The sequence below is a fragment of the Chinchilla lanigera genome, unplaced genomic scaffold (assembly GCF_000276665.1).
Source record: "Chinchilla lanigera isolate Chin_1 unplaced genomic scaffold, ChiLan1.0 scaffold00002, whole genome shotgun sequence".
NCBI classification, from domain to species: Eukaryota; Metazoa; Chordata; class Mammalia; order Rodentia; family Chinchillidae; genus Chinchilla; species Chinchilla lanigera.
In genome coordinates, this window is record NW_004955403.1 from 58,729,109 (window position 1) to 58,752,570 (window position 23,462).

At 42.0% G+C, this 23,462-nt stretch overlaps 1 protein-coding gene across 3 annotated transcripts in view; it reads right to left on the minus strand.

Moving 5' to 3' along the window:
* Fbxo25 (F-box protein 25) overlaps positions 1-23,462 on the minus strand; it is a 43,432-nt gene that overhangs the window by 4,903 nt on the left and 15,067 nt on the right. For 2 of the 3 annotated variants that reach the window (XM_005373865.2, XM_005373864.2), the window contains exons 3-9: positions 19,750-19,853; positions 18,753-18,802; positions 16,238-16,330; positions 8,748-8,841; positions 7,294-7,478; positions 3,737-3,919; positions 717-860 (exon numbers count right to left, since the gene is read on the minus strand). In XM_005373865.2, the coding sequence (XP_005373922.1) occupies positions 717-860; positions 3,737-3,919; positions 7,294-7,478; positions 8,748-8,841; positions 16,238-16,330; positions 18,753-18,802; positions 19,750-19,853 (853 nt within the window). Of the gene's footprint in view, positions 1-716; positions 861-3,736; positions 3,920-7,293; positions 7,479-8,747; positions 8,842-16,237; positions 16,331-18,752; positions 18,803-19,749; positions 19,854-23,462 lie in introns of those variants that run through there. The other variant, XM_013515055.1, reaches the window with a different exon arrangement.

Consider the following 23,462-nt stretch of genomic DNA (forward strand, 5'->3'; position numbering starts at 1 on the left):
TGTCATTAAAGACAAAGGGATTTAAAACAACTAGTAGGAAGCCAGCGGGTGGAAGATTCCCCATTTACTCTCTAGACAGAAATTGCTGAAGATGTTTCTAAGTTGTTACCTGCAGATAAGTGCTGATAGTCTTTAGTTTTGATCAACTAAGTAAGAACAGTGTAGGTTTATTTTGAAGCCTGTATGTCTGCATGGCCCCTTGCTCTAAGCATATGCTTCGGGAACTGAGGTGTATCCTGGTCACTGCAGACAGTGGGCCTGTTAAGACAGGACATAAGGGGACTGGGGATTTAGCTCAGTGGCAAAGCGCCTGCCTGGCAAGCGCAAGGTCGTGAGTTCGGTTCCTGGAACCGGAGAAAAACCAAAAAAAAAAAGACAGGACATAAGAGGCCAAATGCAGGCAGCAGTGGATGAGTTGTCAGGCCACCCTGCTCCCTCAGTGCCTGCTACATACTAATGTCCACGAGAGGGAGATGGTGTACTCACAAGAAGAAATGCCCTGCATTTCAGCTTTTAACACTGCTGACTCAAGACACAAGATGCACACGTTATAGACACCTGTTCCCACCCCAATATATGGTGAAATAATTGTCATTAGCTTTCTCATCATAAGCAATATTCTACTTTTTCTTACCTTTCCGTTTTAAATACATGTGAACAGTTTGTTTCACCCAATTCCAACCCTCAAATTTCAAGAGTACATTTAAAATTATTACCTTCCAAAAAAGAATACTGCAGTGCCGACAAAACTGTAAGGTGTCTCCATATTGTTCTTTAGTTGGATAATATTTCTGAAGTGTAAAATACATCAACTTCCATTCAATATGACCTTTTTCTGAAAGGATCAAATGTCTACAAAACTAAAGAAACAAAGTTCTATTCAGAACTTGATGATTTTCAAAACATAACATTATATGTATTTTTTTTCCTTTTCCCTTCGTTTTGAAATTTTATTTTTTTTCATATAAAAATTAGGTGCAAAACTATTTTCAAAAAGGCAGTATAGTACATAAAACATTTAACTATTTGAAATCAAGCTTACTTGGATTAAGTCAACATGGGACAAGTCAAATAATCAGTGTACATATATGATACTAAACAGCTGTGAGATGGATCTGAAAACTTGGCTCTGGAATCATGCCATGACACATAAAGTTAAAGTAAGTAACTCATAATTTGTGTCATATATTTAGTAAGTGACTTATATGTAGAATATATAAATAACACACCCCACTATGAAAATGGACAACAGGATTGAAAAGATATCTCCAAGAAGACACAGAGGTATGCAGTGATCTCAGGAAGAGGTGCCCACAACCCACCATCTGGGCACTGGAACATAACATCACTCCACACACAAGGACAGCTGTAAAAGAAAGTCAAAGCCAGTGCTTGGGGGTTTGAGGGCTGGGCACCTTGAGCAGTGCTGCAGGGTAGAAAGTAGTCTGGCAGTTCCCCAAACATTAAATAGGCCACAGTCTGAACTGCAACTCCACTCCTGGGAACTCATCCCACACAGCAGTAGCACAGAGAAATGCATACAGCAGTAGTGCTCCTGATAGCCATAAGATGGAATCAAAGCAGATGTCCACCAGCTGCAGAAAGGGTACACAAGATGTGGTGTATCCAGAGTAGAATATTATAGAGCCTCGAAAGGAGTGAAGCTCTGGTTCGTAACACCCTGTGGATCCTAGAGAACATGGTGATAAGGGAAAGGAGCCAGGCATAAGAAGACAAACAGTATGTACTCCACTCAAGCCAAAAACTAAATAGGGACTTCTCCAGAGAAAGCAGATATGGGCTGCTCCAGGCTGGTGGGGTGACAGCCCCAGAATGAAGTTCCTTCTCAAGTGATGGCCATGTCCCGAAATCAGCTACAGTGACGGCTGTCAGAGGATGGTACCCTAACAGAGTTAATGAACAGTGTCCAGCCATCTGGCTGCTGAGTCTCATGAAGGTCTGCAGCGGGTGGGTGGCTGGGCTCTGACAGGCTGTTTGCGTCTCATCTACTGCGGCAGTGAGCATGTTCTGCTTTTCATACCCAAGAACTATCACTTGCAGAATGTCCTATAGGAGGGGGTGGTCATGGATTTTGAAGACTTGGAAATTAGGATGGAGTCTATGAGAAAATCTGATTCCTAATCAAATCTGAGGAAGACAGCCTAAAAAGTGAAGGGAAGACATTACAGACCTGGCTCCATCAATCTCTTTGTCTCCCAGATGTTGCTGACACATCGGCTCCTGGGGACAAAATCAGCTTTGCATTCTCAGCTCCTTCACACTGATTTTGTGCCCATCCTTCTGATGCTCTTCTCCTAGAAAGCTGCCTGTGATCTTTCCGCACTCGAGCCCCGCACATCCACAGTGCCTGAGTTGAGCCTGACTGGTCAGCAGGCCCTTCCAGCACCATTTTAGAACACGGTCCCGAGCTCCTTCCTTCTACCATTTGATTTTCACAAGGGTGCTTGCCAAGCTTGCCATTTTCATGGAGTGAGATTCTAATGTTTGTCTTTTTTCAGGATCCTGCTATTAGTTACCAGGCTCTGAAGAATAGATACTTATCTTTTGGATGCTGTATTTTCCTAACTCAGTCAAGAAAAGGTGTAGTACCAACAAGACGAGCTAACACCTTAGGTGTTAACTGCCAAACAACCTAACTTCTTATGGGACATGAACCTTATGAAAGAGTCCTTCAAGGGGCTTGAGATTTGAAGGGCTAAATGCTTATCTGTTGCTCTGGCCAGCACCTCTGTTCATGGCAAGACTAAGTGAGACATGACTGGAGCCCTCACTTCTCTCCCTACAAGCATCTGTGTCCAGGGGCAGGCAGTCTTAGGGTGACTGTGTGATGCACAGGCCCACCACAGGTGTACCTCCCTTCAAGCATCTGCTCTCCCTTTTCCAATGCTGACTTAGAATTCCACCTTCCTGTTCAGATAGGGGAACACACTCTTCTTCCCAGTGGGCCCTCCTAGTGGTTCTGAGACCTACTGTCCTGGGGTCGTTCCTGCACCTGTTCGAGGTTCTGCCAGGTGTCTTCTTGGGATTCTTCCAAGTCCCCTCTGCATCCTCCTGCCCTAGCCCATGGAGGTCTTCCCTGTTTACCATCCTCCCTTTCCAAGATATCCTGTAAAGGGTCCTCTGTACACCAGTCTGTTTAAGCAAGAACAGTTGTGGTACACTCCACTTGCTACACTGGCTACACTGAGAGTACTGAACAAGGATACCTAGAGGCTCAGTGGCTGCCTGGTGCCCCTCTAGCTCAGGATACCTTTCACCATGAGACCGTCTCTGATGAGAGCTACCCTGCCCCATGAGAGTGCACAGTTCCATCCTGTGTCCCCATGGCACTTGTCACACCTTACACAGATCCACATCTGGCACCTTGCATGTGCGCTGGGCAAGAGTCAGCACAAGCAGAGCAGAGATTCACTATGGACAAAGAATAGTGAAGTCTACTCAAGAGGGAGGACAGGGAACCAAGGCTCCTGGAACTATAGGACTTCTCCAGGACATACAGCTTGATGACAGGCTGATGCAGGGAAATCTGGGGAGCTTGTCACCAACAGGCAGAATAGAGAACATGGCTCAGGCTGTGCTGTTTGGTTCTTGGCTATTTTCAGAAGCATGTTCTCTTTGAATATGGAAAATAAACCTTGCACTGATAGAAGAGAGCCCATAGCAATCTCAACGCCTTCTGATTGCCCAGTGGGCCCAGGTGGCCTAACACGCTTACCTGCTGCTCAGCAAAGTGGTACTGACACAGCTTCTTCCACAGCTGTCTATCCTCACTGAGCACATACAAGGTGGGCGTTACCTGGCCCAGAGTGACGATGTCCCACCCATCTGAGAAGCGGTACAGGATGTTGTTCAGCATGTGCAAGGGCAGGTCGCTGAGGGTGAGGCCACTGTTCACGTGCTGAAGGAAAGATGGTAGCTTTGTTCACACAGAAATGGAACAGCTGAGCTGGCAAACATGCTTTGCAACATGGAGATGCAGACAGTGTGCCCCCTAGGCTGGATCTGCCCACCCACTGTGGTGTGGCAAGCACCCATGCAGCGAACTGGTCATCTCCCACGTTCGTGGGGAAGGGGTGCCCTGAACAGTGATTTTCTTTGTGTCCATGGGGAAGGGGAGCCCTGAACACTGGCTGTTTCCCAAGTCAGTAAATTAAGGAATCACTACTCTTTTTAAGTCCCATATTTAGTTGGCAAATAAATGACCAAAATTTAGCTATTTCAGTGTCCCTGCAATGGACTCCTTTCGTATGGCTTGTTGGGGGCAAAGAGAAAGGAAATCATAGGCCCAATGAGAAGAATAATTTGGAGAATCAGGTGTATACGAGACATGCTGTAACTCATACTATGAGGATATACCTAAGCTTATTCTTTTTCGCATAGTTACAAGGGGACGTAAGACAAAGACTGTTCAGTGATATACACATTTTTCTTGGTACTAGCATTACATACAATTGATATGCTGTGTACCTACTTTTTAACTTATTCACTATTTCTAAAGAAACACACACACACACACACACACACACACACACACAGAGCAAACCCCTAGCAAGCAAGAAGAGAAAAAGAAAAAAAAAAAAGGACAACTAATTCTGGAGAAGCAACTAAGTAAAGTGAGAGTTACTGGCAATACAATTTAGCTTTAATTTACATGTTATTTTAGCCTCAAACACTTAATTTTGTTTAAAGGTAAGTTAGTTTAACATGTGATTACCCATGGGGTTAACAATCACCATTCCCACTCTTTCAGTAACAACTGTAGCTACTGAGGGGTCTTTTGCTCTTTTTCATTTTAAAACAATTTAATTAATACTTGTGAAAGGGTAAAAAAAAAAGGTTTCAAAAGCTTCACATATCTTTGTCAGAGATAATGTCGTTTGTAATATTAAAAAGGGTATAATAATTTTAGATCAAAAAAAAAATCAAGAATGTATTTCCATTCATAACAGCTTAAATAAATAATTTATAAAATACATAGAAATACATTTAACCAAGGAGATAAATGTTTTGTATAATGAAAATTATAGAACACTGGTGAAAAAAAAAATTGAAAAAGGCATAAAAAAAGAAAGAAAAAAAGGGGAAAGAATTCTCATGTTCATGGATTAGAAGAATCACCATTATCAAAAAAGTCCATACCATCCGAAATGATCTACAGACTTAATGCAATTCCTCCCAAAATACCAATGACATTCTTTGCAAAAAGAGAAAAAAAAAAGCACTCCTGAAATGTGCATGGAATCACAAAAGTCCCTGCATAGCCAGAGTGACCCTGAACGAAAGTACAAAGCTGGAGGTGTCCCAATATCGGATAGTGGGGAGTGACGGTAATCAAACAGGGTGCTAATGCCATAAAAACGGGCACACAGGCCAGTGGGAGAAAATAGAGACCCTAGAAGTAAATCCACATATTTACAACCAACTGATTCTCGACAAAAGCAGCAAAAACACGTTAGATAAACAGAAGATTCTTCAATCGTGGTGCTAGAAAAAGTGGGTATCCATATGCATAAGACTAAAATTAGATCCTTACCTCTCATCATATACAAAAGTCAACTCAAAATGAATCAGACCTAAATACCTGAAATATGAAACTACTATAAGAAAACAGGGGAAACACTTCAAGAAACCGGTACAAGATAAGGTTTTTTCGGATGGCAACAAAAGCCAAAATTGATAAAACAGATTATATCAATCTTCAAAGCTTCTGCAGAACAAAGGCAACAATCAACAGTCACCTCTGTGAAGTCTACAGCTACAGAATGGTAGAAAACATTTTCAAACTATTCATCTGACAAGGAATTTTCACAATATATAAAGAACTCAATTCACAGTAAAGAAACCTCAAATAATCCAATTTAAAAATTAGCTAAAATAACTGAAGAGACACTTCTCAATAACAATAAGTATACAAAACAAAAAGTATACAAAACAATAAGTATACAAAAACAAAAACAAAAAAACACAGTAACAAAAACAAAAACCCTCAACCTCAGTAATTATCAGGGGTAAAAAAAACTACAATGAGATAGCTCAACCCAGGTAAAATGGCTATTATTAAAAAAGACAAAAAATAACAAATGCTGGTGAAGATACAGGGAAAGGGGAGCTCTCATATACAGTGGGAATGTAATTTAGTACAAGTATATGGAAAAGTTTGGTGGTACCTTAAAAACACCAAACAACACAACCCAGCAGAACAAAACAAAACAAAACAAAACCTTCAGAAACAGCCATCCAGGGGCTGGGGATTTAGCTCAGCGGCACAGCGCCTGCCTGGCAAGTGCAAGGTCGTGAGTTTGATTCCCAGTACCGGAGAAAAACAAAAACAAAAAAACACAAAAACAAAAACACACAAAACTAGAAATAGCCATCCAGCAGTTCCACTATCGGATATATATCTGAAGGAACTGAAATAAGCATGCAGAAGATGTATTTGTAATTGCAGGTTTACTACAGCACTATTAACAAAAAGCCAAGATGTAACAGTCCACCTAGATGCTCACTGGTGGATGAATCAGTAAAGAAAAAGTGGTATTATGTACAATGGAATAGTATTCAGTCACAAAAAAAATGAAATCCTGTCACTGACATCACATGGATGGAACTGGAGGATATGGCAAATAAAACTGCACACAGAAAGACACCCTATGTTTTCATTTATATGTGGAAGCTAAAAAGCTGAGCTCAAAAAGGTATAGAATAGACTAATGGGTCCCAGAGCCTAGAAAGGTTGGATGGGGAGGAAGGATGGAGAGAGGATGGTTAATAATAGTAGATGGTTAATAGTTAATAGATGGTTATTTTGAAACTATGGGTGTATATTTGGACAGGAAGAATAATTTTTAATAGTCTACAGCAGAGTAGAGTAATTATGGTTGACAGCAATTAATTGAATACTTCAAAACATATAGCAGAGAGGATCTGAATCTTCCCAAAGCAAAGAAATGGCTATTGTATGTCTGAGGGGACAGAGATGCCAATGACTCTGACATGATCATTACACACTGCACATATGTACTAAAATGTTACACTGAGGCTGGGCGTGGTGGTACACACCTGTAATCCCAGCACTCAGAGGCTAAGGCAGGAGTATTGCTGTGAGTTTGAGGCTACCCTGGGCTACAAAGTGAGTCCAAGGCCAGCCTGAACTGTATAGTGGAACCCTGTCTCAAAAAGACCAGAAAAAAGAAGTCACACCGTGCCCCATGAATATATAAAACTACTGTGCTAATTAAAATTAAGAATATATTTATAAAAAGAAATTTTTACCTTAGTCATCTGAAGATTCTGTAGCTGTTGCTGCCAACCGAGAACAGTCTCTAAGCGGCAAATCCAAATATTGATGTTCCCCACCAGCACTGACTTCCCCACCCCTCTGATGAGCACACACAGGGTAGAGCTCAGGTCTTGCAGCAGATCTTTGATCAGGCGAGGGTTCTGGTGGTCATCAAGAACTAGAAAGAACAAAAAGCTGTGCGTTGGCACAGTGAACCACCACTTAGAAAAGGATCTAGCGTCTCAAACCAAGTGTCCACTACAGATGAACTAGAAAACAATATGTAGTCCATCCACGAAATGGAATATTGCTCAACTTTAAAAAGGAAGGAAGCTAGGTGTGATGTGGCATGCTTGTACTTCTAGCACTTGGGAAGCTGAGACCAGAAGATCACTGGTCTCATAAGTTCAAGGCCATATAGTGAGTTCAAGACCAGCCTGAACTACACAGAGAAATCCTGTCTCAAAAAATAAAAAGAAATCAATAAATAAAAATTTAAAAATAAAGAAATAGGAAGGAAGTTCTGACACACACTACACATGGATGAACTCTGAAGAGATCTTGTGCCAGAAATAAGCCAGTCACTAGATTAGTCAAAATCACAGAGACAGAACATAAAATGGTGGGTTCCAGGTATAAGGATAGGATTAACTGTGGATTACTGCTCCATGGTGCAGTTTCAGCTGCAGGCAATGAAGATATTCTGGAAGTGGAAGGTGATGATAGATGTACAATGCAATGCATGAGATGCTGCTGAATTGTACACTTAAAATGGTAAATGTTATGTTACATATACTTTACTACAAAAAAACCACAAGGACTTAATCTCACTACAATCCAAAGTGGCATCATTTTTGAGGTACCACAGGTATACTAACATTTTTAAAAACTTTAACATTTCATCTGATGGTAAATTTTCAGTTGGGTCTACAATTCTCAGCATCTACTTTCTTTTGTATTTATCACAGAAAATATTTTGAAATGGCCTACGCATAGTTACAAAGTCCCGTATGTGCACATAAGCTAATGGCATAAAATGTACAGTTCTCTTACTTATAGCTACTAACCAAGGCAAAACCATTACGTTTTCCTAAAATACTGGTGTGTCTCACGCCTAAACCAGTGAGCCAGTCCTGCCCATTATGGAACCAGGCAGCTCCATGAACAGCGACTTGTTCACCACAAAAAAGGTCTGGAATTCACGATCGTTCCAGTCATAATATATCCATGTGTACGCAAAGGCAACTTTTAAAAAGGAACTAGCAGGCACACCAAGCTTTAGCAGCTGAAGGAATGAGCTGCCGTCCTGTCTGATGCACTCACAGTATTTGCATTATTATTTTTGGCTCCATTATCTACTATGGAAAAATGAAGGAAAAATTCCTTTTCTTTGCACCAAATTTCTAATGAAGATTTGGATTATTAAAAATGCCAATGATCATCTTACCCTTTTGAACGATTTTATCCAAAATGTTGAAGTAATTCTTCTGTGCCACACCACTCAATGAAGTTAACTGGGATTTTGCAATTAGCTGCAACAGCTTAAAGGAAAGAGAGAAAAGAAAACTAAGCTCTGTAGAAATTCATTTAATATGGAAACATATACTATGGTGACATGCCACAAGTACAGGCTGCTGCATCTACCTGCACCCAGCTGCGGGCACCCAGCTAAGTTTGTATGGGACCAACATCTCCAGCTTTCCAGCCCTGCACAAGGTCCCTGCTACAAGCCTGAGAGATGGTGCTAAACCTCTGTGCATAGCAGCACTCCGCGCAAGTGAACCACAGCTGTCAATTCTGGAACCAGGTAGCTAAGCAATTAGTTAACTATGAAACTAATTCAAATATTCCAGCATCACTGTATGCCCAGACTCACTTGCAAAGGTTATAAGGCTCTTCTACCTGGAGAACCCCCGCCCCTCCAAAAAAAGCCAAAGTAAATCCCAACCCAACCTGTTCAAATGTCCTGTGGCCAGGGTTTGCAAATGCCTAACAGGACCCTCAGGACCAGCAACAGAACATGGTGACTGAACCTATACATGATGGGTCTCCTCATGAGGAAATGAGGGTACCCACATTGATCCCTGCCTCGCCTCTTGCAGTCCTGGGTCTCTGCTATGTCCACTGCTTGTTCACTGCCTTTTGACAATGCAAATGAGCTGTGTTTTTCCTTCCATCTCATGGCACTACTACTTATACCTGACCAGCATGCCTTCCCTATCCTTTTATCTCTACCTCTGTGAATCTCCGTACTCTGGACACTCCCCACACACAACTTGGGAGTTGGGCTTGGGTGCTGCTCTAGTCTGGAAATCTTTCACATACATTGATACAACACAGGTTCAGTCTTCACTGTATTACTTGATTTTGTAACTTAAAAAGAAGTCCTCATTCTCTCTCTGCAGTTCTTTTAAAACCTAGGAGAGTTTGTACTGTTTTGTCCTGGAGATACTGTTGTAACAACCCTGTGTGGCTGTCTCACCTTCCTGAGCCTCAGACAGGGCATCTCAATGAGGTACGTCGGTTTACTGCTCCCCTCATGGTAAACTGCCCCTTCCTTCTCTCCTCCACTCCACAGCTTGACTTTTGTGAACATCACTCCCTTGGCAATCACAGGCAACAAGTGGGAACCTTCTAGCCACCTCTTCTGTCTCCCTCCCTGGTGGTATTGCTGTGGCCTCACGGCCAGGACCCATCCTTCCCTGGCACCCTTGTCCTGTTATGTGCTCTCATCTTGGTGGACAGCTGAAGCACTGGCTAGCACTGGTGTCCACGCCCACTGTTTCCCCAGCCATCTCTTGATTGGCTGAAGCTAACATCCTCAAAAATGCTCATGACTGCCAAGGAATGGGCTGAAAAAGGAAGCAATATAACTTGAGCACACAGATGGATCATTAGAAATAAGCAACTCTCCTCCAACTGGACCACCCAGGGAAAAATCCCTGCACCTATACAACGACCAAGACTGAAACTAAGGAAACAGAAAACCTGAAGAGACACACTCAATCAGAAATACAGTCTTCCATCAAAGGCAAGCCAGAGCAATCAGGCAAGAAAAAATAAATGAATAAAAGGCATTCACATTGGACTGAAAGAAGTCAAACTGTCATTGTTTACAGATGACATGATTTCATATGTAGAAATTTCTAAGCACTCTGCCAAACCTCTCACCCTAATGCCCAGCCCTATTATTTCTCATGTGTCTTCTGTCCCTGTCACCCTAACCACCACCCCTCTGTCTTTCCCTAATCCCACCTGCCCTTCTAGGCCCCTCAGCGGCCTCTGTCCTGTGTCTGCTGGTTTCTAAGTAACTCTGTGGGAATATGGCCTGCTCAAGACTGATCTGGGTCACACAGCACAGCCTTTCAAACCTGAAGGAAGCCTGTCCAGTTCCAGTACCATGCTGCTCCCTGAAGACTCGAGTATGGATGTGCTCATCTCACTCAGGTCCCCTCACCATGATGCTCAGCCCTCCTATTAGTTCTCATGTGTCTTCTGTCCCTGTCACCCTAACCTCCCCCCCTCTGTCTTTCCCTTCTAGGCCCCCCAGCAGCCTCTGTCCTGTGTCTGCTGGTGCCCAGGTCCCCTGTCATCTGCTGGTTTACTGACATCTATTTGTCTGTCCTGGAGCCTGCTTTCACCGACTGCTATACTAGGGTCCTGTTGCTTTTCCTTCATAATGAAATAGGGTCCTGATTTCCATCCTGCTCCATGGACATATTTTTCTGGTGTTCTGTTTGACTAATTGGCTTCACTGTTCTTTCCATATTTTCTTCAGAAAATATTCATGCTTTTCAAAGTTGCTTCCTCCTTTATACTTACTTTTGGGTGAAGTGGAATTCCCTAAGCCTCTATTTTGCAGGAGGGGTTTAAGAGGAGTTCAGGCCTCCCTGTCCCCAGTTTTCTCCTGCACTGTTTCACGTCACATGGACAATCAGTCCTACAGGTGACTCCACAGCCCACCTCACTCACCACAACTGGGTCGAAGAAGCCCTTTGCTGCCAGCCATTCTGCTGGACTTTGTGCTCTTACTAGAAGCTGGAGTCCAGCACCCACCCACGTACCCACCACAGGTAAAGACTGTGACTCTGTCACCAAGTACTCTTGTTCCCTTCTGTCTGACTAGCCAGTGCTAGCTGCTGGTGGGAGGTCTTACATATCTCACAGCCTATAAATTTCACTTGCCTAATTCTGAAAATAGGGTTTTTTTTATCCCTCTCTTCCAATCTCCTTCCAGCTTCTGTTGATTTCCAGAAGTAGAAAAGAAAATGCTAAAAATCACATATTCAGCCACAAATAACATTACCAATATGACACTCCCATGATAATCTGAAAAAAAAAATTTGTAACTTCTGTTTATATAAAAAGTACGCTCTACTAAAGTAACCAAAGAAACACATAGTTCAGGGCACTGGCTATAAAACAAAACTGACAAGCCGATCACTAAAATTTTAGTTCAGTTCCTTGTGTGTGTGTATGTGTACATTGCTAGGGACCAAACCAAGGGTCTGTGTGTATGTGTATACGTGTATAGTGCTAGGGACCAAACCAAGACCAAACCTAACACTGCACGCTAGGCAAGTGCTCTACCACTGAGCTACATCCTCAGCCCTCATCTCTTCAAATTTGCAGATTATTATTCATTTTCTTCCTTGTTTTTACCATTGTTTCTGCCTCAGTTTATAACCAATAATAGAGACAAGGATTCATGTTGTTGAGGTGACAGACTCTGTTGCTAATAAAGCCAAGTGGGCTGGAAGGACTCAGGTATGTGGAGACCATGGGCTTTCTCACCATCACAGTCAGTCCTATCAACATCTGGTCCCATGGATAGGCAAGGTGCACAAGGGAAGGCAGTCTCACACAAGAGCATGTAGTGTCGCTTGCTGGCACAGGGAAGCACCTACACTCCATCTGTACTCTGGATCCAGTTAGATATATTTGGTAGATCTCCACTGATCCCTAATTACAAAGATACTATTTGAAAGGCTTCCTGCTGTCCTTCAACTCCAACGGTGGAGTTCCAATGTGGATCAGAAAATGGAGGTGCAGAGAAGGAGGACACAAGTGTAAACCCAAGAGCCAAAGTGGAGAAGCAGCCCACAGCAGGTGTGGCCTCAGAGTCTGTACTAGGCACTCGTGGCTGCCTCTAGTCCCTGTGTGTAGAGCAAAATGAAGAGCTCTGAACAGCCTTCCATGGTGTCAGGTGTGATCACCTGATTCTGAAGTACCCCCGTTTTACTGCCTTTCATACAAAAGCATGTAACCCATGCTGTGTGAAAGCAGGCTGCAGCAGAACTGTGGTGGTCCTCCTTACCCTTATGTGGTCTCTAGATTTCCTAGGAATACTTCGGTAGCCTCCTTCAGGTCCCCAAGGCCTGGGGCTTCTGCCCAGCCTCCTCCATTTCTCCCAAGAAAGCCAGTGGGCAAGAAACCACCCACATGCTGCTCAAGCAGAGGGTTTCTGAGGAGCCTTTCTTGGCTTAATACCTCTTCTGACTCTCATCTTCCCTGCAGACTTCTAGCACAGGCAGAAAGAACTACATTTTACCTAAACTTGAACTCTCATGTAACCTTTAATTTTAATGAAAGTATTCTTAGTTTCTGCATTTAGGTATATTCTACAAATTATCTTTTGATAGGATAAAAATGCTGAGTTACAGAAAAATACAGATGGCACCTTCCACTTGTTGAATGTACTAATAGTAGCCCAAATCTCAAATATGATTTGGATATTCACCTGGGGAACAAGCTTTTAAGGCACAACCTATCCACCATAGCCATCAATTAGGTTCAATTTTTCTTACACACACCAGAGCTCCAAAGTCAGATTCAATTCGGTTAAAGAAAAACTCTCAAGCCAGGGGATAGGCATTTCCAATGAAGGCATCATCTCTAAGAGCTTCTTCATCAGGAAAGCCAGCATGACAAGCTCCTCCAAGAAAACCAAAAGCTCCTTACAGCTTCTCTCCACTTCCAACAGGCTCCCAACCGCTTCTACCAGCTCCTAGCAGCCTTCTTCTTCTCTAGTTCAGCCTCTTATGCTGCTGGCAACAATCCTCAGGTGGGCCTCCCACACCCAACACCAAGCTTATTAAGTTCAGCTGAGTGTTACAAGTTGACTACCAGTTGTCAATCCACCACAGGTTCAAAACTGATTTTTCGATCCTTCCTCTTTAACAAATCTTGTTCTTAGGAGCCATAATGTGTTTTGCTAATACACTTTTATCCAGCATTTTCTTAGGAAGAAAAGTTATAGGAAACATCTGGAGTTAAATAGCCTACAGCCAATTCTGGAATCAACACTCACAAAGATGATTTTGAAAAAGTGCTTATGTATTTTTTCTGTATAAAAGAAATTAGGCTAAGTGGAAATCAGAGGATACTTTATGTGAAGAATCCTTTTATAAAATAGTAGAAATAACTATCTCTATTTTAAGTAATACCTTTTCTTGAAAAGACAAAGTACCAGTTCCTGGCAAAATTTTATTATTTAGTGTCCTGCTAGCCAGTTCATATGATATGGCAATACATCAGGTTCAACTGTGTCCCTTAAGACAGATCCAACAAAGCAAAGGCTTAGCAATACTGTCAGAAATTGTAAACACATCCTTTTCAGTGGTTTCCTTTAACTTGATGAGTCACTATTTGAACATGTCATATGATGCATCGAGGAGGTCCCTTTATTTCTACCAGGTAAGTTTATGGCATTACAAATACATGAGGTCAGAGCAAAAGCCTCACCTGGTGTCAGTACAGTCTATTTTGGTCTCTGTCTTCCTCTTCTGCCCCTCAGTTGTAGGCAAAGGTTTGCCTATATCGTCAGAGTGCAGTCTGTCCCCCAGGCTCTACTGACTAAATTCGCCACAGTCCTTGAGGGAACCTAAAACCCCGTACCAAGGTGAGGAGGTACAGTCACTTGCCTGAGGTCTCTGGTGGGTGAATAAGAAAAGGAGAGGAATTCAGACCCCAGTGTGTCTGTGGAAGCACTGCCCTGCATGGCTTTCCACACAACATCCAACTCCATTGTTCTCACCACAATGGGGGCGGGGGGGGGGGGGGCAGAGCTGTGGCTACCAGGCAGTCCTCAGGGGAGACCTGAAATGTCTTTAAAAACTTGCACATAACTATATGTTCTCACCCAGCATGTTATTCTAAGCTCTCCAGCCTCATTAATGGATATGCATTAATGAAAAAATCTTTGAGGCACTTGGAAAATAGGAAGGAGCATTTGGGGCTAAAGGGACCAGGACTAGGGTGATTCCCAGGAACATAAAAGTCTAAAGAGTGACCAACTACATCTACAGTGACACCAAAACAAACCAAAAAACAAAAAACAACAACAACAAAAAACATAAGCGTGGTGAGAAAGGATTAGATGCCAAACCAAAACTACAAACCTGAGGTGCCTGACCCTGGACATGCCCCCTCACTGATCCACCTGAAGGACAGAGGATGTCTTCAAGCTAATTTCCCAAACAAGTGAAATTAAGATATACAGACTTTGTAATTCTGCTATCTTGTGTTCCTAAGATATGCCTACTTTAGGAAACAGCATATTTAAATTAGAGGTATTACAGTTTAGCATGAAGCTAAGATGGGTATTTCTGTTTTCAAAGTTGACTTAAAGAAAAGCTACTCAGTAAATAATAAAAATGTATAGTATGCAGACAAAACAAAAGCCCTGACATGACTTAGTGGCTGAAGTTGATAAACCCTGGCGCTGGTCTACAGAGTGCCCTACACCAAATACTGTCCATTCAGACCTTCCCCAGGGCCACAGAGTAGAAAAGATGTATCCCAGTCTCTAGCATGGCACGTGCGGGCAGTGTCTTCTTTCTACTAGGGCCTCCTAGTGGCTCCTTGCCAGATAGGCCTCTACCCTGGGCTTAACAACAGAAATCTCAAGAAATGCCACTCAAGAGAAACTGAGAGCTGTTGGAGAAACATCTTTCTGCTGGCCTGTACTTCTTGCCACTTAATTCTGAACATTTTGAACGAGCGAAGTCAAATCTCAGTTCTACCATCCAAGATAGAGATACCTGAGGAGTCACTCTCACCCTATCCACAAGAACTCAAGAGAAAAATGGCAATCCGCCCAATGCAGCTGCATGCAGAGCTGCAGATACCATGTCCTTGGCTGGGGAGAATGAGCCACAGCAAACGGCAAAGCCAGCAGCGGCCACAGCCGATCAGGCATCAAGACTTCATCCTTCCAGCAAAACTTCAATGCCCAAAAGCCATTAAGAAAAAAATCTTTTCAGTGTCCCACAGCACCATTAAAAATGTAAAATTAACAGGATGGTAAAGCATGACTTGAACTTTATCTACAACACAGTGAAGATGAACAAACCACATAGTAGTTAATCTCTAGACAAACAAAGGCAAACTGTGAATGCACCATATGGCTCAGATCCTTTCCTTCTAAATACAGCCCAAAATAAAAATTTTACTTAAAGATACATTACTAGTACAAGGGTTTTGTGGAGTTGTGTGTTGTATAAAATTCCTTTTTTTTTTTCTATTAGCTCTTCTTCTGTAAAATGAAGGTCATTCTCTGTAGAAATCATGAAGTGGAAAATGCATGTGAAGTCACAGACAAAGCTGGGATCTTCCTGAGGCCCAGTAGGTCCGAGGCCGGGTGGGTCTGAGGTAGGTCCAAGGAGAGACACCACAGCACTGTTAGCTCCCTCAAAGCCTAGGCAGGCTTGGCAGCTACGGAGGGCTGCCCTAATAGAGGCCCCTAAACTGTTAAACTGATGTGAGGAAACCCAAACCCTTATTTTCTACTGCGCTTGTTCCTTTTTTCTTCCCACATAACAAATAGGCAGACCTTTCTGCAGCTACCCAAAGCACCCTGAACATTTCATTTCTGTACCCTTCAAAACACAGTTATTCAAAGAGCCATCAAACTAGTTTTTGAAACAAAATACTTACTTTGACCACATAAGTGAACCTTCGGATATCCTGAATTGCACTTGAAAAGTCTAGCCGATTAAAGGCTTCTCCCAAGGTACAATAACCATGCCTCTGGAAAGTAGCAGAGAGGAGTTAAATTTAGGTACCCAGCCAAAATAATGTGGCAGTTAATGATAAGTAGGCTATGGGAACAGTTTTTAAAGTTTTCGCAAAGGACATTTGTTTTCATTTTAAGATTTAGATGAGAATAGAGTGAAATCACAGCAATTCTAACTTTAAGCCATTTATGAACAATTCAGACACCATGCATTACATTAATTGGCATTCTCTGCAGCACTGCCTATATAATGACAAAGAGAAGCATTTATAATATGCCTTGCTGGTTTCTTTTGCTGGGGACAAGGTAGGGTGGACACAACTAGGCTAAGGATGCTGCTATACCACTAGAGCAAAAAGGACTGTACTGACCAGGGTGTGAGCTAGCCTAGGTGGGTATCTCTAGAAAACAGCAATTGGGCAGAAAGGCTGAGGCTGTGTGGCTAGATCTGACAATGGGTTGTTCCTAGCCTAGGAGTATGAAGGCTGAGTGCTCAAAGGCCAAAAACTGGTCATGAGACCCCAAGCCCAAGAACAAACAGGAAATGTAAATAACTTTCTTCTAGTCCTGTAAACAGTGCTATTCCACCTTGGAAGTCTATAATGGCACATACTTTATTCTGTATCAGTTTGTGTAGATTTGTACCTGAGGTTCAGAAATTTGTCTGCAAGTCCATCTTTGTATTTGAAACATTCATAGTCTATAAACACATCTCCAATACGGTGTTGAGGGGCTGATATACCAGAGGACAGTAATAAACCACAAGATGGCAGATGGATTGCTGAATTTGCAACAACATGTGTGCTGGTCTCAGTTGTGGGGAAAATATGGAGACACACCTGGCTGTGCCCATCCCAGTAAGGGTCCAATGTATGCACAAAGCACACACTCACGTAAAACATTGACACTTATGTGCACCAAGCATCCTCTACGTGCACAATGGCTTGTAAGGAAGCAAAGGATAACCAGGTGCAGAGTATAACCTAAAATCCATGCTAGCTGACAGCCTTAATTCTTGTTTTCTAAAGGAACAGGCTTTGAAATGATGGAACAGAAACCTCTTCAAAGTGGCTACCATCTCACAATAGGAACCAAACCTGGTTCACAGAGCAGACCATAAGTGTACCTGACTTCACAGCTGCATGGGCCTGCATCAGGTGCAAGGAGGGAGCTATGTGACAGCTCCCAGCACTAGCCTGGGTCCTTTCTAAGCCTGTCAGATCGCTTTTCCAAGGATCCACAGAACATCACTGAAGTCCACAACAAATTTTATGACTATGCCAACTCCAATCTGATAACAAACCAGGCTGGATCTGTCACTTTTCAAGTGGTATCTCAGAGTATATGCTAGGGATTGGGGTTATGTTGTATCCATTTAACAACATCATCACCAAATAGGCTGAGTAACTTTTCTTTCTCAGAATCAAATCTTTATGTTTCTAGGAACTTGGGCTAGTTTAGGACATCCATTATTCTGGAACATTTAACTTACCCTAACTTAAAATATAATAAACAATTGCTCTCTGCATTATTTCCCACAGGTGCTGTGAAATGAAGCAAATACAGAGTTTTAAAGGCTGCAAAAAGAACTAGGCTTCCTCGATAGAAGGTAAAGAAACAGGAAAACAGAGAGTAGAGCTAACTGGTTTGTTTAAGGCAGTGGTAGTGAACTCATGGTATGTGTGCCACAATGGGCACCAGAGCTCTCTCTTAGCACACAAGCCAAGTCACCCCAGCAGCTGAGCATTGGATAATGGTGCATACAGGGGCGGTGCTGGTGATTTGTGATAAACAGCTGGGTTTTGGGTTGCGGTTTGAGCACTAAAAGATTCACCATCACTGGTTTAGGAGTTCACAGAAAACTTTAGCCAACTTGGCAGTATAAGGTGTAAAAGAGTTCACACTGCTCTGTAGACCCAACCTTGACAACAGTTTCACGAAGGCACTTTCCATATGGAGTAAACATAAATGTAAGATGAGCATAAACATGAGAGTCAGGCACATTCCCCAAGCCACAGCAACTTACTCTGATAGTGCATCATACTACATGCACATACACCTACATATAGCACATACATATATATATAGCACATACATATACATACCACATATCACATACCACATATATATACCACATACATCAATATACACATATATAGCACATACATATACATACCACATATATACATACCGCATACATCAATATACACATGTATCCTTTCACATGTCACACATATGTACACATCACACACCACACGTTCACACAAAGGTACACATACACACACATACAACTGTGAACCACACTTCAAAAGATTCTCATGTATACTCATTGTCAGAATGTGAATCACAGATTTAACACTACAAGAGATTATTTAACATATTTCACTCTCAACAGAAACAATATAGGATATGCTGTTATTCATAAAGAACACTTACCTCTTTTGTGCTTTCTTTATGGACATAGATCCACTTTTCACGATAAAAACCTAGAATAAAAATTAAAATCTGACAAAGCATTTGAAAAGAAAGATTTTAAAAATTTCAGTAACTGGACATGGTAACAAAATTATCTGATTTACTGGATCGGTAAAAGATGCTTTTACTTGGATAAATGTAAAGAGAAATGCTTTGTTTCCCAGTATCAGTTATGATATACTGAGAACCCTTCACATGGAAAATGACTGAAGATAGTTACCATGTCTTACAATGCAGAAGAAATTAGAATTATTAATGACTGTGGTCATATCAAAAGACAAATGATCATATAAATCATTAAATTATGTATATAACCTTATATAACCTAATAAAGCCCTATTTTCGTTTCACCTTCTCTAATACTCCACAGATCCATACTTTCACATAATTCTCATCCTAAAGCTTTTCTACTCGACCCTGACTTCTTTTACCTTGACAGGTGTTAGTGACATCACTATGTTGGTCTTGCAGGAAAGTTACTGCCCTGCCATCCCCACACCCTTAGCACTCAATGTCCCAAATCCCAGCTCCTCTCATCCTCAGTTCGTGCCCTGAGCCTCACTGACACTGCACCTAGGTGCCTTCTCAGGTGGCCTGGCTACTCCAGAATGAATCAGGTTCACAACTGCCCTTTGGTTACTGAGCTGTGGAGGCTGTGTTTTGGGTTCTGCCATCTTCTGTTTGTGCACATCTTAACAACTCAAGTGGCAGAAATGCAAAAATCCGATCACTAAATCAGTGGTAACACTGGACACAGCGCTTATTTATGTATCTGGATCACCTTTTATTTCATAAAATAGCACTACAAAAACAATTCATGGGCCAGGGATATAGCTCAACGGCACAGTGCCTGCCTGGCAAGTGCAAGGTCCTGAGTTCAATTCCTGGTACCAAAACAAAACAAAAAAACAATTCATCATTCCAACATTTTAAAAATTATGAGTAAAAATTATCTTACTTTGGGCATTTGTGTCATTTCTGAAATGGTCTTTTTTCCTTTTTTTGGATGCATACTCGCACTCTTCATTATTGAATATTTCTTCATCTTCACTACTCAAGATACTGAAATAAAGATATGTTTTATTAAAATATTTTTTCAAAGAGATCTTCATCTTATCTTTTGTAAGAGAATGTAATAAATATTTGGCTTATAATTCAGGAGACCAAAACAGATATCATGTTTAATTCTGAAAGTACTAGTTAACTGTTTTCAGAGACAAATTATGAGCTTGAAATTACAAGGATAACGTGTGATACATATTTCCATTTTGAGAAACCTGAGCTGTATCTTGGTTCTTTTGAGAATGTGATACTAGAAATAGCTAAATATGTTTTAGAATCTTCCAGCGTTTCCATGCTCAGCCAAGGCACCATCAGGTATCAAAATGCTTTACTAAAACACGAAGGCCATTAAAAAAAGTATAAAAGCTCTGGGAAGAGGCTTGTGAAAAATACAGTATCTAGGGGCTGGGGATTTAGCTCAGCGGCAAAAGCGCCTGCCTGGCAAGCGCAAGGTCGTGAGTTCGGTTCCCGGTACCGGAGAAAAACCAAAAACCAAAAAAAAAAAAAAAAGAAAAATACAGTATCTAAAACTAACAACTTGGCCCCAGTGTCAATAATCATTTGGGTTTCCTATTTATCCTGTATTTAAAAAAATTTAAGTGAGGCATCACCCAAACTGTTGTCAAGAACATGATGAAGCAAACATAATTTTTTACTACTTAAATATATTTAAGGTTTTCTAGTATTTCTTTTTTGTATAAGATAATGAAATCATAAGTCAATAACTAAACAATTTGAACATCTTTTCATTAAAAGTTTCTTTCCTGCAGTAATTAATACCATGAACAGCAATCCACAGCCTCAAAAGTAAAGATGAATAAAGTTTTTATTTTTTGATACAGTGAGCACTGAGTCTGTTTTCAGTCTGAAAGGGAGGAAAGAAGTGCTACAGAAAAAGCTGCCTGTTGGGGGCACGTGGGAATGATGCTCAAAACCAAGGAACTAAAATTGCTCACTTCCTCATCATCATTCTTTGACAAGAAAATTGTGTACAAGCCCCTTTTCACTCAACAGTATTCACTTCTAATAAAAACAGCAGAGTTTGCCCCATGCATCTACTTATCATTGTCAAAACAGACTTAAAAGCATGGGCAATGGCTGTAAATCATCAAGACAAGCAGAAATGCATTTGAACACACACAACCATGCTCTGTGGCTGGCACTAAATAACAGCAACTCATGAGAATGTGAGTGATCCTTGAATCTTACACTTAATCTTATACTAGTTTATCACTGATTCGATTACAGAATGGAGACTTTAAATCTGAGCGTTTAATAGCTGAAATCACAAACATTATCAAAATAAAAGCAGAAATACATTGTTTTCCAGAAACGGTGTCACAGACGCAAACAGGAAGCAGCAGACATAGCCAGCCAGGCTTACCTCTAGTGGGGACCCCTGTGAACCCTGATTTTCCGTAGCAATAGGCAGAAGGTAAGCCAGGTGGATGCCCTCATACGTCCTGCCATGAGTGTGAGGCCACCTTCAGATGCTCCCACAGGGAGGAATCAGACTTGTTCCAGGCTGACCCTAGGCAGGGCTGCCTGCAGTGACCATGTCCTCTATGAATCTGGCCCTTGCCTGCTGGCCGCCACTTCCACACCAGTGGCATTGGTGCACCCATCTCCCTGGTACTGCTGGACAATGCCTGAACTGATGGGGACAAAAGGGCTCAAAGGATTTGAGATTAGGCCCTGAGGGAGTCTCACAGGTGATAATCAAGGAAAATAGCCACTCCAGAGAAGCTATTAACTTGGTTGCTATTTTTATAAAGCATTTTGAACAGGAAGGGAAAAAGCCATAAAAAGTCAAGTAATCAAAAATGAAAAAGTTGGGAAAAAATGTAATGCTTTCAAAATTAAGATTTAACACATTAATACAGAATATTTATTGTTGCATAAATCTTTCCATTCTGCATGCATGTAAACAATCAATTACCTACATTTCACAGTAACACTTCCTCTTTTTATGGCCTTTGGTTGCATGAACAAGATATACATCACCTACTCTGGCTTAAAAAAACAATGGAATCTTCAACAACAAAACCCCAACAATTTCATCAATAGGTATTTCTCCACAGAAGAAAATCAAATGGCCAACAAGCATGTAAAATCACTAGTTCACACACAAGATCATCAGTTCTTAGGGAAATGCAGATCAAAATCACAATGATACCACTTAAACCCAGTAGGAGGGCTACTATTCAAAGAATGACAGAGCAATGGTGAGATATCAAGAAATCACCACAGTTGTGCAGTTGGTAGAAATGGCGCAGTTACTCTGGAAAACGCAGAAGTTACTCAAGATTAAACACAGAATTACCACATGAGTTTGCTGCTAGATTTAGCCAAAAGAACCAAAAGCAGGATCTCCAAGAGACATCTGCACTCCTACATTCATAGCAACACCATTCAGAACAGTTAGGACCCTAAGCAATCCACATGATCCATATGACAGAGAAAAGGGTCTCATGTTCCCCAAGGAGTATTTTTTACTCTCTTTCCTCTGCAATTGCCCCAAGTGCCTCACAGCTAACCACAGAAACATCAGATACCCCAAAGCCACTCCAGGAGACATATGCTTTGGTTGATGCAAGCTACAATCAGGGTTCCTGCACAATCCTTTCTGCAGCCATCCTCAATAGGGTCCACAAAGAGCCCCCCGCCCTCGCCCTTATGACTAAACAGACGGTCTACCACTGAGTTCACATGAGCCTACCCTTTTCTTCTACATGAATATCCTTCCTGTTCCCTTACTGGGTCAGACCATGCGGTATACCCCTGAGGCGCAGCATAAGTCCTAATAAAGCCTCTTCCAGATAGCATTTTCTGCCTACTCATGATTTCTGTTTCAGAGCTGAGCTGGGAGACTAACAGCTGGCAACACCAAAGGCCTTTGGTGGTGCTAAAAGTGGCCAGCAGTCAGAGCTTGTAACATTGAGGGCAGCCAGCAGCAGAGAATGGCGGAAAGCCAAAGAGTTTCTGAAAGTTACCACCTTCGGTCACCAGAAGAGTCCTGAGGGCTGCTAGTATCTGCTGGCTCCAGCTGCCACAATAGTGGTAGAGGGCTGCTGACTTAAGAGTTGATAGCGGCTGGCTTTCAAAGCTCAGGGCTGCTACCACTTTGTCTATCAAAATTGAGCAAATGAACGCTCAGTCAATTTGTAAAAATGGACAGACAAAATGATAAATCCATGCTAGAGCCCTATTTAGCCTTAAAAAATAAGAAAAGTATAGACACATGTTACAACATGGCTGATCCCTGAGGACACTATGCTAAGTCAAATAAGCCTGTCCAAAAAGGGCAGAATAGGGCTGGGATATAGTTCAGGGGCACAGCACCTGCCTGGCAAGCGTGAGGCCCTGAATTTGATTCTCAGTACCAAAAAAAGGGGGGCGGGCAGAGTATCCTATTTCACTTGTATGAGGGACTCAGAGTAGTCAAGTCACAGACAGAAGTAGAATTGAGCACAGCAGAGGCTGAGGAAAGGGCATGGAGATAGTGTTAATGCGGACAGTTTCAGCTTGAAAAGATGAAGGGGGGGCTGGGGATTTAGCTCAGCGGCAAAAGCGCCTGCCTGGCAAGCGCAAGGTCGTGAGTTCGGTTCC